Source organism: Saimiri boliviensis, chromosome 2 (assembly GCF_048565385.1).
Source record: "Saimiri boliviensis isolate mSaiBol1 chromosome 2, mSaiBol1.pri, whole genome shotgun sequence".
Lineage (NCBI taxonomy): Eukaryota > Metazoa > Chordata > Mammalia > Primates > Cebidae > Saimiri > Saimiri boliviensis.
This window is the reverse complement of record NC_133450.1, coordinates 27,977,116-27,993,323: the sequence shown is the minus strand read 5'-3', so window position 1 is coordinate 27,993,323 and position 16,208 is coordinate 27,977,116. Positions and strand designations below refer to the sequence as shown.

At 40.2% G+C, this 16,208-nt stretch overlaps 1 protein-coding gene across 15 annotated transcripts in view; it reads left to right on the top strand.

Moving 5' to 3' along the window:
* Positions 1-16,208, top strand: part of TTLL5 (tubulin tyrosine ligase like 5) — a 280,545-nt gene that overhangs the window by 48,223 nt on the left and 216,114 nt on the right. For all 15 annotated transcript variants that reach the window (XR_012516125.1, XM_039469444.2, XM_074392954.1 and 12 more), the window contains 3 exons: positions 3,815-3,916; positions 5,704-5,795; positions 6,881-6,988. Coding sequence is in view for 14 of the 15 variants with exons in the window: in XM_039469444.2 (XP_039325378.1) it covers positions 3,815-3,916; positions 5,704-5,795; positions 6,881-6,988 (302 nt within the window). In the remaining variant the exon portion in view is untranslated. The remainder of the gene's footprint in view (positions 1-3,814; positions 3,917-5,703; positions 5,796-6,880; positions 6,989-16,208) is intronic.

Sequence of the window (16,208 nt, the reverse complement as noted above, 5' to 3'; positions counted from 1 at the left end):
CTTAGTCTTTCCTTGACTTTCATGACCTCAACATTTTTGAAGATTACAGCCAATCATTTTGTGGATTGTCCCTCAGTTTGGGCTTGTCTGATGTTTTCCCATGAAGAGACCTAGGTAATGCACTTGGGGCCAGAATACCACAAAAGTGATACTAATTCTTCTCATTGCATTATATATGATGGCACATGCTAGTCATTAAGTGGTGTGTGACCACTTGTTTTAGGCGATATCTATAAGATTCTTCCCCTGTAGATTTATATTATCTTACCCTTTGTAATTAGTAAGTATTTTAAAAGGAGATACTTTAAATCATGTAAAATTTCATTCTTCATGTCATTTCTCGTTTTTAAGAAAAATCTATTGCTTTTTCTTGCCTTAATGAATTATTGCTATAATAGTTGCCAAATGCTGATTTTCTAATTCTGTCGTAACTTTTATTTTTTGGCATTTTTTCTATAAGAACTTTCTCTTCTCATTTATTTATTCATCTATTTATTTATACCAATACAGGCTGAAGCATTCCTATTATATTTAATGGGTTATAATTCTTTACTGTCATGATTTATTTTGATGTGCAAATTGTCCCAGATTTGGCCAGTGGGAGATCTCTCAAGCTGGCTTTGTGTCCTTTTGACATGTCTTCATCATTCTTCAAGCACAGGATGTTTCAGGCTCATCTTGTTCTTTCTGTATTCTGGCCCTGGAATCAACCATTTCTCCAAGGGGCACTGGTTGCTTTTTCACGGAGTATAGTATTTAGAAATCAGTATCTGGGTGCTAAATATGCTCATTGTTCTGGAGCATCTCTGCTTCAGATCCTGGCAGTGAACAGACTTAGGAAATTATGTATGTGTATATATGTACATACACACAGGTACATCTGTATTTCTGTATCTGTCTCTGTTGAAAAGCAGAAGTTCATACAGGTACCCACAATTCTGGTTCAAAACTACAGAGTTCCTTCTTGCTTTTCACTTTTCGTATTTTAAAATCTCCTCTCCAACAGCAGGAAATCTGGCTCCCGATATCTTTAACATATTTATTTATTTGCTCAATTCCTTTGTATGTAGCCAGTTTTCTGACCCTACTGGGCCACTGTCCCACTCAGATGCCCTTTTTGTATGGATTTAGACCCCGATTAGGTAGCCACCCTGCTTAGAAAACCTCCATCTGCTTCTGGCTGGCTTAGCATCCTACTCACCATCTTCCTTTTTTTTTTTTTTTCTTTTTCGTTACCCATCATCTTCCTGATGTGGGCCCTGGCTACCACTGGGCTGCAAGAAGGAAGGTCTGATTTTTACATGTTGTTCAGGTAATTGCAGTTTAAAAGAAAAAAAATAAAAAAGCTTTTGTAGGTTTATCAGAACTTGACCAGTAGGTCAGATTCAAGACTAGTGTGACCTCTGGTCTAGACAATAAAAGAGAAAATAGTGATCAGTTGATGATGATGGCTTATTTAATATGGATTTCGGTGTGAGCTATATGCTCGTACTGGGGTAGGAGGAAAGATGAGCGGATACACCTTTTCTCTACATAGTGTATGTTCCCCACTAGACTAAGGGAGATACGGGGTGGAGCACTTTCACCCACCAGGGGAACTTTTCCTTGAAGCTTTTTTGTTTTACTTTAATTTTTGCTTCCTTCTGCTTCTTACACTCAATTTAGAATTCCACTCTTTAATATTAGTAATCTTATCCTTGCTGGGGTTCAGAATAAAATGCTCCAGTGAAAAGGAAAATTAGGAAGAAGAAACATGACTTTTTTTTTTAGATGTGCAGCCCTCTTGAATAAAAGAGTATAGGAATGACAAATGTGTTGGCACCGGATTCCAGCTCACCACAGACTTTTGTCAGGCTTTTCATGTTGACCGAGTTAGATCAGGTACTTGTAGTAACTACAAGAGATAAAAAGCCTCTTTTTCTGAGGCAGAAGCTTTCCCCGCCTTCTAACTCGTTATTCTTTGCAGGGAGAGGATGGCAGGAGGGATGTCACCTTGAGATAATGTCTGGCTGAGGGATGCAGCCTCTGTGGGGGCAGCGTGGGCCCCCTTTGTATCTTACAAGAATTCAGAGAATGACTGTCTTCCTCTTGCTTGGACAATCTATCGGAGGAAGATTGCGACGCATAAGCAAGGGTTTACTCACCAGGGCACTGGGGTGTGATGTGGCTAGAAGTTAAGTGATAACTACTGGAAGTTTCTAGAAAATCTGGGGTCCTTCTCAAGCATAGATGTAGTGCTCATCAAACTATTGTCTTTTAGCCTGGTAATCATTTTCTCTTTGTCCACATCCTTTTCCCTAGCCCCATGTTTGTTTATTTCAGTTTTTTGGGTTTGGGTTTTTTTTTTTTTTCCTTTCATCTTTTCACTTTTCTTTCTTTGGCTCTTATGTATTTCTGGTACAGGGAATTAGGGAGTGGAGATAGTGGGTGGGTAAGAAGAAACAGAGAAGAGGAAAATTTTTAAATGCTGACCTTTAATGTGGTAAAAATTCATGTTGACTTCATAGTCTGAGTAAGCATATGTAAATAATTTGTTAATCATATGAAAATAAACTTGTGGCCTTCTTTTTTATTTTCACACACTTGGATCTGCCTCTTGGGAAAACCACTCTAGTGAAGGGTGATATGGTTACAATGGTATGTAAACAGGGGTTGATATTTACCATAACCATTCGCCTTGAGTGTCCTTTTGTTGATATTGAGCATCACTGGAAAGTTTTCTCTTTCCCTGGTTACTTCCTTCAGAGGCACATATATTTTATACTTTGGTCTTCTTTTGACAATGGTCCAGGATATCAAATTGCTACCCTGTTTTCGGTGGGCTCCATATTTAATTCCTCCTTCTTTTACCTTCATTCTAAATTCAGGACTAAGTCTCTTGCACGGTGCCCATATTTTTGCTGTTTTGCTTTGTCTGCTGTTAATGCTGTCATTATTATTCTTTTTAAATGAGCATTATGGATCAGTTCTAGTCTACGAATGTGAGCTCTAAGCCTATATATATCTGTGCTGTTCTTTTTTCTTTCTGCTTAAGTGTTTTTTGTTTTTTGTTTTTCTTTGAATGCTATAGTACCAGGCACTGTGTGGGCACTCAGTAGGTGTTCCTGTTGCCCAGGCTGGAGTGTAGTGGTATGATCACAGCTCACTGCAGCTTCTATCTCCTGGGCTCAAACAATCTTCCAGCCTTAGCTTCCCAAGTAGCTGGGACTATAGGCACACACTGCCATGCCTGCTTAACTTTTTAATTTTTTGAAGAGAGAAGGTCTTGCTATGTTGCCTATGCTGGTCTCAAACTCCTGGGCTCAAGCAATTTTCCTGCCTCAGTTTCCCAAAATGTTGAGATTACAGGCATGAGCCACCATGCCCAGCCAGTTGCTATTTCTTGACCAGTGAACGCCCCGTCTTTCACAGTGTCCTACACACAACTTCCCAGGTTGTAAATAGCTGTATTTTTAATTTTCGTTCTTCCTGTTGGTGTAATGTCCTATATAAGAGAAGCAGCATCTTGTTGTGATTAAGTGTGGGTTTTGGAGTTGGTGTGATCTTGAACAAGTTACTTCATAGGTCACGTTTAGTTTTTACTTCTGTTTTTCAACTTGGAGACAATATTATCTACTTCATAGGGTTGCTTTAAGGATTGAATTAAGTGTGACATTATAAAACATTTAGCATGGGAGTTAGTACTTAGTAGGCACTCAGTATTTGTTAGATAATGATGTTACCCTCCTTTATTATTATCTCATTGATCCTCTGTTCCAGCCTGTATTTCCTTGAAACTCTGTTCCTGGCATTTAACCTGTTTCCCTTCTATCAGATTTGCAACTGTGCGATATGATCAAGGAGCCAAGAACATTCGGAACCAGTTCATGCATCTGACAAACTACAGTGTGAACAAGAAGAGTGGAGACTACGTCAGGTACTGGCTGTATCTGAGCCAGATGTCAGAGGTGCCAGTCTCAGATGTGGGTGTTGTAGAGGTGGAAGGCTAGCATGTGGCACTGGAGGATAACTTTACATTAATGTCCATGTAACATTTATGCAAAGCTGTCAGTCATACAGTGTTGAGGCTTATCTCCTGCTGTTTCCATTTCCTCCCCAGTTGACGGTGTCACCTTTCTCTATCAAAATATGCCTTCACAGGTTTTTCTTCCTCATTGACTTAGGGTTGGGAATTTAATAGGCCTACGGAACGTTTTAGTACTTAAGAAATGAGGTCATTTCAGCGCTTGGCAAACCTATCAAAAGCTTAAAAATGTCTGTACCCTTTGACCCTGCCCCCTCCCCACCCCCAGTTCCATATCTAGGAACTTAACCTTAAGAAATAAAAGATGTACGTGCAGGATCAGTGATAAGAATGTTCACTGCTGTATATTTGTAGGTGGAAAAAGCAGGTTACCAGAAGATAGCACATGCAACTTAATTTCTTGCTTGAATATATGAGATACCTAAAGCTGCTTATTTTTGCTGAGCAGGGAGGGAAAAAAGGACCAGAATTAATCCCAAAGTGTTAACTTAGCTTAACTATAGTGGGTAGGATTGTGAGTGGGTGATTTTTATTTTCTTCTCTGTACTATTATGTATTTTCTGAATTTTTCTAAAATAAATACTAGAAATCAAGAAAAAAAATAAAGGGAAAAAAATTAAAGAAAGAAATGAGGCCATCCCAGAAAAGAATTCAGTGGAAGGGAGTACCAGCCCAGTTGTGTGGAAATAGTCTTTTTGCTCTGTTTTCTTTCATCCCGATAATTTTGCCGGAAAGTGGGAAAGTAGAAAAAAGACCCAAACAGTTACTATCTACTCTGACTAAAAGTAGGTTCCTAGTAGATCCAAGGAAAGAAAGAAAGGAATCTGGAAGTGATAGAATAGTTACTGGTTACTGAAGCTATATAGGTTTCATCGAATATCCTGTGAGCAGTGTTTGAACTGATTGAAGAGATTGTACCTTCATTGTGAAAGATGAGCAAAGGCACAACTGGTGGAGAGTGGGATGGTGCTAGGGAGTGAGGGGACAGCTGCAACACACAGGTTCCAGATTGCAGGGCGCTTCCAGCATTCACGGGAGGCTGTGCCCTTTGCCATTCTGCTGCCATAGCAGTAGTATACCTCCTCACTCTTTGCTGTCACCCCAGTGCACTCTCCCTTCAGTGACACCTCGAAAAATATCAAGAAAAGCTGTATCTACTTCCAAAAAGGAGGGAGCCTTCTTCAGATGCCAAAGCAAGTCTGTGTGGGGTTAGTTCATTAGCATGCTGCACTAGATTAGCTCACTCAGCCATCCCAACTCAATTCTGTTCTGAAAATGGCGTCAGAGGTTGTTTTGTGGACTCAGGTGACGTTCACCTCAAAGGTTAGGTCTCTGTCCCCAAACATTTCTGTTCATTTATTGTAACCATTCTTAGATTTGTTTGCCTTCCTTCACACATTGCTTCCACCCTTTCTTGATGCATAATTGTTTAGTGAAGAAAGAATTTGCCTCCTTCTTCTCCACCCTCTTGAAAAAAGGCAAACTATTGCGTTCTCATTTCCATTGAAGAAATGGGTATGAAGGGATACAGGACAAAAAGGACCAAGTAAGAGTAAGTGGAAGTCAGCAAAATAAATAAATACAAAAAAAAAACTTGATAAGAAGACTGTTTGCAAAGGATCTTGTTAGGATGGCAAGCCTAGTTACATATGTGACTTTGATTCATTAATTTGTTTTAGTTGTGATGATCCGGAAGTGGAGGATTATGGAAACAAATGGAGTATGAGTGCTATGCTTAGGTACCTGAAACAAGAAGGCCGAGATACAACCGGTGAGTACTGGGCCTTTTTCCTTCTTGACTTCTCTTCTTTGGGTAACTTTATCATTGTCTCTTGCCGGGAATCATTTTCTCTTACTTTGATAGTGTTGCTGAGATGGGATGATTGTCTTTGGTGTTACTCTTTCCTGCAGTTGATAAGCTGGGGAGCAGGTTTTCCATTACCCCCCAAATCCCTTTTCTGATGTTTCTGGTCTGAAAGGCATAACTTTCTCCTTTAATCCTTAGTGAATTTACCCTTCTTGAATGTTGAACTGCTGACTAAAATACTGTCAGCTTTTTTTTTTTTTTTTTTTTTTGAGACGGAGTTTCGCTCTTGTTACCCAGGCTGGAGTGCAATGGCGCGATCTCGGCTCACCACAACCTCCGCCTCCTGGGTTCGGGCAATTCTCCCGCCTCAGCCTCCTGAGTATCTGGGATTACAGGCACGTGCCACCATGCCCAGCTAATTTTTTGTATTTTTAGTAGAGACGGGGTTTCACTATGTTGACCGGGATGGTCTCGATCTCTCGACCTCGTGATCCACCCGCCTCGGCCTCCCAAAGTGCTGGGATTACAGGCTTGAGCCACCGCGCCCGGCCACTGTCAGCTTTTTATATAACAAATTGCCTGTCTTCATATTGGCCTCAAGTTTTGAGTTTTCTAAGTTAATCTCTCTCATTCATGTTGCTGCCTTGAAGAATGGGCACTGTTTGAGCACAGGGCTTCAGATCAAAATGGACACAATTGCTGAGCCTTGAGCAGAATGGGAAACTGCGTGCCGAAAGAGACTGTCTCCGTTCACAAGGGAAAAGGTCATGGGGAAGTGTGAGAAGGGAAGTGAGGCTCCTCTTCCATTATATGTCTGTCTTTTGTCATGAGAGGCCACCTGAGGGTATCCCTTGGCAGCTACATTCTTGACTGTGCTGATCTGTTTACAGATATGCCTGCCTCCACCGCACCCATTCAGAAGTCTACCATATAGAGGCTTTTTCGAATGTGCACACGTGCTTTTATAATTACATTGTTATCTGGAACCCAGTTCCTGCTAATCCGTGTATTTTGGTATTGAGTCTGAAATTTAAAAAAATTTTTTTCAGCATTGATGGCCCATGTGGAAGACCTGATCATTAAGACTATAATCTCTGCTGAACTAGCTATTGCTACTGCGTGTAAAACCTTTGTTCCTCATCGCAGCAGTTGTTTCGGTAAGGAAACTCAAGAAGCTTAACATGTTTTATGAAGAGTGTCTTGGGAAGTTGGATGGGATTCGGGGGTAGAGAGGCTTAGTGATTGTATAGCAGCAAGGGTATACGATGGACTTTGTTTCTTTCTAAGCTCATGTAGCATATGAAGAGCCTGCTAAGAAGCCAATAGTGAGCTTGGTCGGAAGTCCCCTGAGGAGTAACTAGCTTTCCGTGTGGGAAGCAGGGATTGGAACGAAAGTGTTGGTCTTTCTGTCAGAATGTAGTCAGAAAAAAGTCTGCAACGGACTGTACAGGAATCCAACTCTAACAAATATATTCCAGAGCTCCTTGGCAGCCAGACTGGGAACAGTTCCAAGAAGCTCTGGCTGGTACCAGTATGTGCTTTCTCCCATTTTCCGATGACTCCTCCTTTTTGTTTGAATCTTTTTTCTGGTGGGTTCCTCCCCCTCCTCTCCTCCCCATCCTCTTCCACTTTCCTTTCTTTCTCTTCCTCTTCTCCTCTTCTTCTCCTCCACCTCCAACTCCCTGGCTGCACAGAGTAGGAAGAAGCAGTTCAGTACACAACTACTGGATCAAGAGATGTTACCTACTGACCTACTAGCTGTGATGGTAGCACTGAGGGTGCCTGTGGACATTGCTTCCTCTGTGGAAATGAGCGGGTTTGTGATTGCCAGTGTGAACGTGTTTCAAGTCACATAGGCTTTTGGCAGTGTTAGGCAGTAAAATCCACTGGGGTCTTTGATGGGGAGGATGATTCAAGTGTAGTGTGAAGTAATACAGGTAGTAAGGATATATGAGACTCATGGCTTGCTTGGAAGGCAGGATAACAGGGAAATAAAGAACACGGGTTTTAGAGCCTGACAGCCTTAGTTTGTAACCATGTATATCCCTATCTAGTTTTGTGATTTTCAGCAAGTTACTCTAATCCTGTTTCCTCAACTATAAAATGGCAGTAATGATGGTGTCTGCCTCCTGAGAATACCATGAAGATCAAATGAGACGATGCATGCCATGCACTTGACACAGTGTCTGGCCTTTACATTGTACTCAATAAAAATTGGTTTTTATTTTTATAATTAGACATTATAATTCTTTATCTTTTTAACAGATTATCATAACAGCCTATATTTGAGGGGCACTAAACAAAGCGAATTGCTGAGGTTGAATAGAAGATAGTAGATAAATTAGGACCTAAAATTATATAGGAGAAGAAGAGGTTGCAATGTGTTTTTGTTTTGTTTTGTTTTGTTTTGTTTTGTTTTTGAGACAGAGTCTCACTCTGTTGCCAGGCGCTAGGCTGGAGTGCAATGGCACAATCGCGGCTCACCGCAACCTCCACCTCCTGGGTTCAAGCAATTCTCCTGCCTCAGCCTCCTGAGTAGCTGGGACTACAGGCGCACACTACCACGCCCAGCTAATTTTTGTATTTTTAGTAGAGACGGGGTTTCACCATGTTGGCCAGGATGGTCTCGATCTCTCGACCTTGTGATCCACCCGCCTCGGCCTCTCAAAGTGCTGGGATTACAGGCTTGAGCCACCGCGCCCAGCCTGTAATGTAATGTGTTTTTAAAAATACTTGTCTTATCATGTCTTCTAAAATCCTTAAGTGGTTCCCTAGGCTTAAATTGTATAATAGAAACTTGATGTGACCTGAAAGGCTTCTAAGGTAACTCAGGTAATTCTTCTAGAATTCCGTTTCTCCTTTTATACCTTGTAATCCAAGTGTACCATACTATACTTCTGAGCATTCTGTGCTTTTGGGCCATTGTGTGAGTTCTGCTGTTCGGTTCGAAAACTCTCCTGTCTCTGCCTTGCATGCTTTCATTTCTTTTCGAAGGTTTAGCTCCACATTGCCTCCTCCCTCATGCTGTTCTTTTTTTTGAGACAGGGTCTTGCTCTGTTGCCCAGGGTGGAGTACAGAGGCATGATCACAGTTCACTGCAGCCTCCATCTCCTGGGACCAAGTGATCCTCCTGCCTTAGCCTCCTGAGTAGTTGGGACTATAAGCATGTGCTACCATGTCTGGCCACTTTTTTAAAAAAACTTTTTGTAGAAATGTGATCTCACTATGCATTATGCTGTTCTGTGCTTGTTTGATCATGCTCTTCTCCTATCACATCATGATGTTTTGTTTATACATATACTTCCTCCAGAATCTCTTCAGTTTATTTTCTTGAATTCTTAATAGTAAATGTGTCCCTTCTTCCCATCTCACCCTATTTTTGCCAAACGAGAGCTTTCAACATTTCTCTGAACCCCTTTTTAAATTTGTTTTGTTTTGTTTTGTTTTAGAGACAGGGCCTGATTGTTGCCCAGGCTAGAGCACGATGGCACAATCATTTTTTAGCTCACTGCAGCCTTGAACTCATGGTCTCAACTGATCCTCCTGCCTTGGCCTCCCCAAACACTGGGCTTACAGGCATGAGCCACCAAACCTGGTCCTTTTCTTGCTCACTGCCTCTGCACCTGTTTTACCTTGTGTCTGAAATACCTTTCTTATGTTACTTTATGTAACGGATTACAGACATCTGTCAAGACAAAGTCAAATATCAATTCTTTAGTGATTTTTTTTTCTAATGTTCCCAGAATTAGCCTGCTCTGCCCCTATACCCCCAGCACTCTGTTGGTAACTTTGCAGTAGTATCTGCATGTTATCTGGTATTCATGTGTGTATCTGTCTCCTATAGCCACTGGAAGCTCCTTGAGGACAGTAACAATGCCTCCATCAGTTTTGGCCCTACCATGTGTGGCAGCACTTTTTTTTTTTTTTTTTTTTTAATTCAAATAGGATTTCACTATGTTGCCCAGTCTGGCTTTGAACTCCTGGGCTCAAAGGATCCACCTGCCTCAGCCTCCTGAGTAGCTGGGACTACAGGTGTGTCCACCACGCCCAGTTGCACGTCAGCATCTTTTGCTCTTAGAGGATGTTCAGGAAATGCTTGCTGAATGAATAATTGGTACTTGCTTTAATTGCCTTTTGGTGACCTGACAATAGACTTCCCAGTGGATCTGGTTTGGTAATGGCCTAGAACTCTTAGATTTATTGCAGAATGCTTGAGGATGGGGATAGGGGGTTGGGACTAGGAACATAATTCCAACTTCCAAAATCTCATTAGATTTAAATAATAAATAAAGATTTATTTTCTGCATCGACTTGGCTCTTATATGAGGGTAAACTTCCGATACCCCTTGCTGTAAAAATCTTTGTTCTAAATAGTTAATTATATTTAGAATGTTTCTGAATGTTTCCTTTTCTTTTTGGTTTTATAACTTGATTGCCTTTTGAAAGCTTGTGAGCATCATTATCAAGCTTAATGGTAATAGAATGTTCCGACATGAAAGAAGCTGTGACTTTCTCTGACTCAGTGAAATACCCCTTAAGTCCGTTTCATCAGCCATGGGTCGCCTTTCTTCCTCCCTACTTGTGTTCAGTTTTAATAAACTGAGTGCATCTGGAGTTTTTTAAGTTGTTGACTATCTTCTTGGCTTTTGTGGTTCTAATTCCACTTCCTGTCAGCCCTGGGATTTTGTGTGTTTCATTAACCTCATCCCATCAGATATGATTTTGTATACGTGTGTATATTTGTGTGAGTCTCTGCCTCCCACTGACTCCTAACTTCCCCTGGGGTTTAAGTTACAAGGAATAAGCTAGTTCCCCCCACCCCCACCCCCACATTTATTTTAGAGTAAACAGGAATTGAAAGCTTCCCAGAAGATTTTGGCTTAAACAGAGCATTAGTGCTTTTAGGGGAAACCAGCAGACCAGACATAGGGTTCACTATATTCTTTCGGTGGTTGTTTCTGTCCTTCCGTCTTATGGATCTCTGCCAGGGACATTCCCTTACTATCTCAGTGTTTGTATCCTATGATTTCTTTCCTATTCTAACACCTGTGATGTTCAACTATGTTTCCAGGTATTTTCTATATCCCATCCTATTTGTTTATTTATATATTTAACTTTTCTTCAGTTCCTGCTGTGAGCAAGTCATAGGTTAGCCTTTCAGCAGGTATTGATATGAAGTTTGTTCCTCTCAAACCAAATTTTGTGTAGGATGATATATATACATATACCTGCAATGCACTATTAGTGTTTAAATGTAGACTTGGGAACCTATGCAAACTACCTGAAACTTTGTCATTTAATGCTTTTTCCTAGATATGTACATCTGGTAAGGACCTTAGAGAATAATTAGTTCAGATATAGAAATTGAACCCCTGAGAAACGAAATCTTGTCCCAAGTTCTAGAGCTAGTGAATTAAATAACTCAGGTCAAAATGACTGAGCTTGGATCAGTGGGGCTTCTGAATATAGGTTCTGGCAATCATGTTGATCATAAGACTTTTAATTTGTAGAATTTCTGTTGCCTCCCTCAATAAGACAGATTTTTTACAGTCTAATTTTTACTGGCTTCCAAGATCGTGAAAACATGGTACCATGTGAAATCATATGCTTAAACAGCAATCCTTTAAATATGCTTAGGAAATTGACATTGTGAGATACAACTGGCTATGAGAATAGCTTTTTGACCAGTTGAAGAAAAACAGCCCAGAACAACAGGATGTTAGCTGTTCTTTAAATATGTTGCTGCTGACAGTGGTTTTATCTGTGTGCGAGCATGGCTGAAGTCATCAGCTGTGACCCAGGCCTGGGATCATGGAGACAAGTTGTGGGGTCACTTGTAGAACTGATCTGCCTGGCCTTGTTCTGATCGGAGCCCAGTGACATGTTGCTCAGGACCAACCATGTCCAGTACCCCTCTCTGTTGAACAAAGTCTGGTTTGGTTTTCTACTGCTATCATTCTTGGCCATTTCACAGGGTAGCCTGAGGTTCTTATAGGGAGGGTATCCATAAATAATTGTTGGAGGAATGAAAGCAGGCAGTGTACATTCTCCAACAATGTAAACTACTTGGCCACCAGCAGAAAAATAATGAAAGGCATCAATCCCTTCACTTTTTGAGATAATCTCCTTTTCTGGTTTATCATATGCTCCTGTTTGATGGGAAAGGAAGTTTACTACAAAAGAAACTTACATAGGAATTATCTACTGTTGATCAAGCAAATATCGGTTATTTTCTTACTTTAGTTTCACTGGTTCTTTTTAGTTTTCAACAATTTTCGTTGGTATTATCCATGTTTTATAGACATGGAAAAAAGATTCAGAAAGGTTAAATAAGTTTTCCTAGGTCATGCAGCTTATAAATGGCAAAGCCAAATTTGGGAGCCAGGTCTCTCTGGTTCCTTCTCCACCCACATAAAGACATGTCCTTATGAGTCCGGCCACTTTTGGCATGCCCCATATCCTGGATTCTCCCTCTGTTCTCCTGTAACTAGATCTCAGGAAAAATGATATCATCCTTTCTAGCAGATCAGGCCTGAAAAAGGGCACCCTTTCTGCTGTAGTTAAGAGTACCTAGTCCTAGACACTCCTTTTTAAATCTACCTTTACATCTGGTAACCAGATAGCATATTGAATTATTGGACTAGTTAACAAATTGGCTGTGGGCATTTTCTTTTCATTTTCTTGTGGGTTGGCTTTTTTCCAAAATTCTCCTTCTGGACTCCATATAAAGACTTCCTCTTTAGCTTTTCAATTCGAATCCAAAGCCAAGGTAAAAAGAATTTCCTGCATACAGTCACATTTCAGTGACAGTGAGTTCTGGCCAATGTCAGCGCTTCCCGTTGCCTCAGGGACTGCAGCTTCAGCTGGGACATTATTTCTGGGGAGAGTTGGTGGATTGATCCAAAATTAGTGGTGTGACATGTTTAGTAATCTGTTAGGCCTTGGATGGATTATTATTTTTTGGAGAAAATCTTTTTATCCCTCTCTCTTCCTAAACTATCTTTTATCAGGTTTTTTCTTAATGTATCTTTAATATGTAAAGTTCTTCCTAAGAATCTCTCTTATTTTCTTTATGACTGGTGGCTTTATTACAAATATTTCAAGTCTTGTCATCAAGGTTGTTTTGTAGGAAGTGTCTGCAAATTATTTTGTCTTTTAGGGAGATATTCATAAATATTTATGGATACCTTTTAGGGAGGTATCCATAAAAACTGTTTATGGCAGTTTTCCACTTAACTATTTTTTCTTTTCTTTTTTTCTTTCATTATTTCTCAGTTATTTTCTATATGCTAGTTATGGTGCAGGCTACTTGGAATACAACAATGAATGAGACATGGACCCTACCCTCAAGTGATAGGAGCAGACTTGAAGTGATAAATGACAATACAAGTAGTATAGCACAAGTGACTCAAGTGCTCTTAGAATATACAAGAGTTACTAGCTATGTCTGGGGATCCACAGAAAGCCATTTTTCATGGAGGGAATATAATCTACAACATACAATGTCATGATGGGATGTGATATTGTTTGAAATGGTAAGCAGTATGACTAGATAGAGTGTGCATAGAATGGGGGAATAGGAGATACAGTTATGGAGGTAGATTAGGGCCGGATTATAAAGAATTGACAAGTTTAAATTCATCTCATATTTAACAGACAGCCACTGGAGGTTTTTGAGCAGGGGAGCCATAAGATTATTATTATTTTCCTTTAACTTTGATCAGAATTTGATCCAAAGCTTAGGATAACAGAATTACAATAAAGGGAATATGGTACATTACTAGCATTGACTGACTTAAAATCTTCTTGGGCCACTTCATTGCCTATCTCTATGTGACTGTTAAGTTTGTTTTTTTAAGAAAGGTATAATTCTGATGGCCTTGAAGAATGGACTACAATTGGGAGAGGCAAGTGCTAGGGAAATGACTAAGGTGGTAAGAGGTATGCAGTGATAGTATATGCTTACTATGTGACCCAGCAATCCCACTTATAGGTATTTTACCAGAAGAACCGAAACCATATGTTTATTTGAATACCTGCACACAAATGTTTATGGCAGATTTATTAATAATTGCCAAAAATTGGAAACAAATGTCCATCAACTGTTGAATGAATAAATAAGTTGTGGTATGTCCATATAATGGAATGCTGCTCAGCTATAAAAAGGAATGAACTACATTATTGGTATGTGTAACAACATAGGTGAATCTCAAAAGCACAATGCTAAGTGAAAGAAGCCAGCCTCAAGAAACTACATATTACATTAATTTCATTTATTTGACTTTCTGGAAAAGGCAGAAAGCAGACAAAAATAAGATCAGCGGTTGCCAAGCGTGGGAGTGTGACTGGAGAAGGGGCACAAGGGAATGCATTTGTTAAAATTGTCCTATATTTTATGGTGGTGTTAGACAATTGCATATATTTGTCAAAACTCACCAAAATGTACACTTTAAAAGGGTGAATTTATTGTATGTAAATTAAACTTTGATAAATCTGCCTGCAAACAAAAAACAGTGATAGATGGATGAATCTCAGAAACATGCTAGATGAAAGAAACCAGACTAATGATTCCATTTATATGGAATTCTAGAATAAGCAAAACTAATCTATGGGGAAAGAAATAAGACTAGTAGTTGTCAGCAATGGGGGAAAGGGCAGGTACTCACCAGGAAACAGCACAATGGATCCTTTTGCAGGTGATGGAAACATTCTGTGTGGGTTGATGGGCATGTGGGTTACATGGGAATGTCCAATTATCAAGACTTGTCAAGTTTACATGTAGATCTATTTCAATCATATGTAAATTATACCACAAAAGGGAATAGAGAAGATTAAAGAGATTGAAGAGAAAGAAACCGGCCGGGCGTGGCAGCTCACGCCTGTAATCCCAGCACTTTGGGAGGCTGAGCCAAGTGGATCACCTGAGGTCAGGAGTTTGAGACCAGCCTGGTCAACATGTAGAAACTCAATCTCTAATAAAAATATGAAATGAGCCAGGCATGGTGGCTCATGTCTGTAATCGCAGGTACTTGGGAGTCTGAGGCAGGAGAATTGCTTGAACCTGGGAGGTGGAGGTTGCAGTGAGCCGAGATCTCACCATTGCACTCTAGCCTGGGAGACAAGAGCAAAACTCCATCTAAAAAAAAAAAAAAGAGAGAGAGAGAGAGAGAAACTAAAGAGAAAGATTGAAGAGAAAGAGAGATAGAGATTTGGTGATATCTTGAATTTGGGAGGTGGTAGAAGAGTGTTTCTAGTTTGGAGTCTGATGGATGGGGATACCATTCTCCAAGATGAAGAATAATAGCAAACCAAATAGTTTTGGGGAAAGAAAATAAGGGCTGTTTTGTTGAGTGCTGAATGCCTATGGAATATCGTAGTGAACATGTCCAGAAGGAAATTTGAATTATGGGTTTGGTGTCCAGAAGACACTTGGCTAAAGATGTGATTTGAATATCATCATTATCATCATATTAATTGTGGCCAGGAGAATACATGAGATTGCCTGAGGAGAAAAGTAGAATTGAGAAGAAAGGAGACCTGAGAATGTCACCCTGAGCAAACCTACCATTGAATATCTGGGTAGAAGAGAAGGAAGGAAAGGAGGAGGAAAATCAGAAGAGAGCAGTGTCCTGGAACCCAAGGGAGAAGACAGCTCCAATAAGTGAGGGATGGTCATCAGTTTCAGGTGTTTGGGCTGAGCAATAAGGGAGTCTTTGGTGATCATATTGAGGATAGTCAGTTATTAGAGTGGGAGCAGAAGCAAATTCCTGTGGGCTGGGAACGAATAGATATTAAGTAATAAGTTCAGATTGCTAAGTGTAGATTGCTTTTTCGAGGAACTGTATTAAAGAGGTAGGTAGGGAGCTAAGTTTGCTTTGGTTTGGCTAGGGGCTGAAGGAAATATTTTTTACGAAGGAAAATTGTCCTGGGGACATGTTCCATAAGGCATAGCAATAGTCCTTTGAAAACAGTTGCTTTTCTGTCGTAATAAAGACAACACAGAGGAACAAAAAGAGAGGCGCTCCCAGAACTGGAAAAGCCCAGCTTGCTCATACCCATCCATGACAGGAACACTGGCGTATCTCATTGTGGGTACTGAATTTTTGAAATTCTTGCTACTGCTGCCAAAACACAACATTAAAAGATAAGGAAGTTTATTATGCTCAGCACAACCTACTTCTTTTACCTTTTAAAATCAATGTCCGTAGAAAATACCAAATACCAATCATAAGTTTAAAAGTTTCTTATAAGGACTCTAGTAGCCTGCCAGGGACCCAAATTATTTTTCTTAAGCTGAATTGATCATGTTCAAAGAGGGAAACCTTATACAGAAGCTATCTTTCCACCCTGTTCCTCTCCCTAATGCCAGCCTTTAAG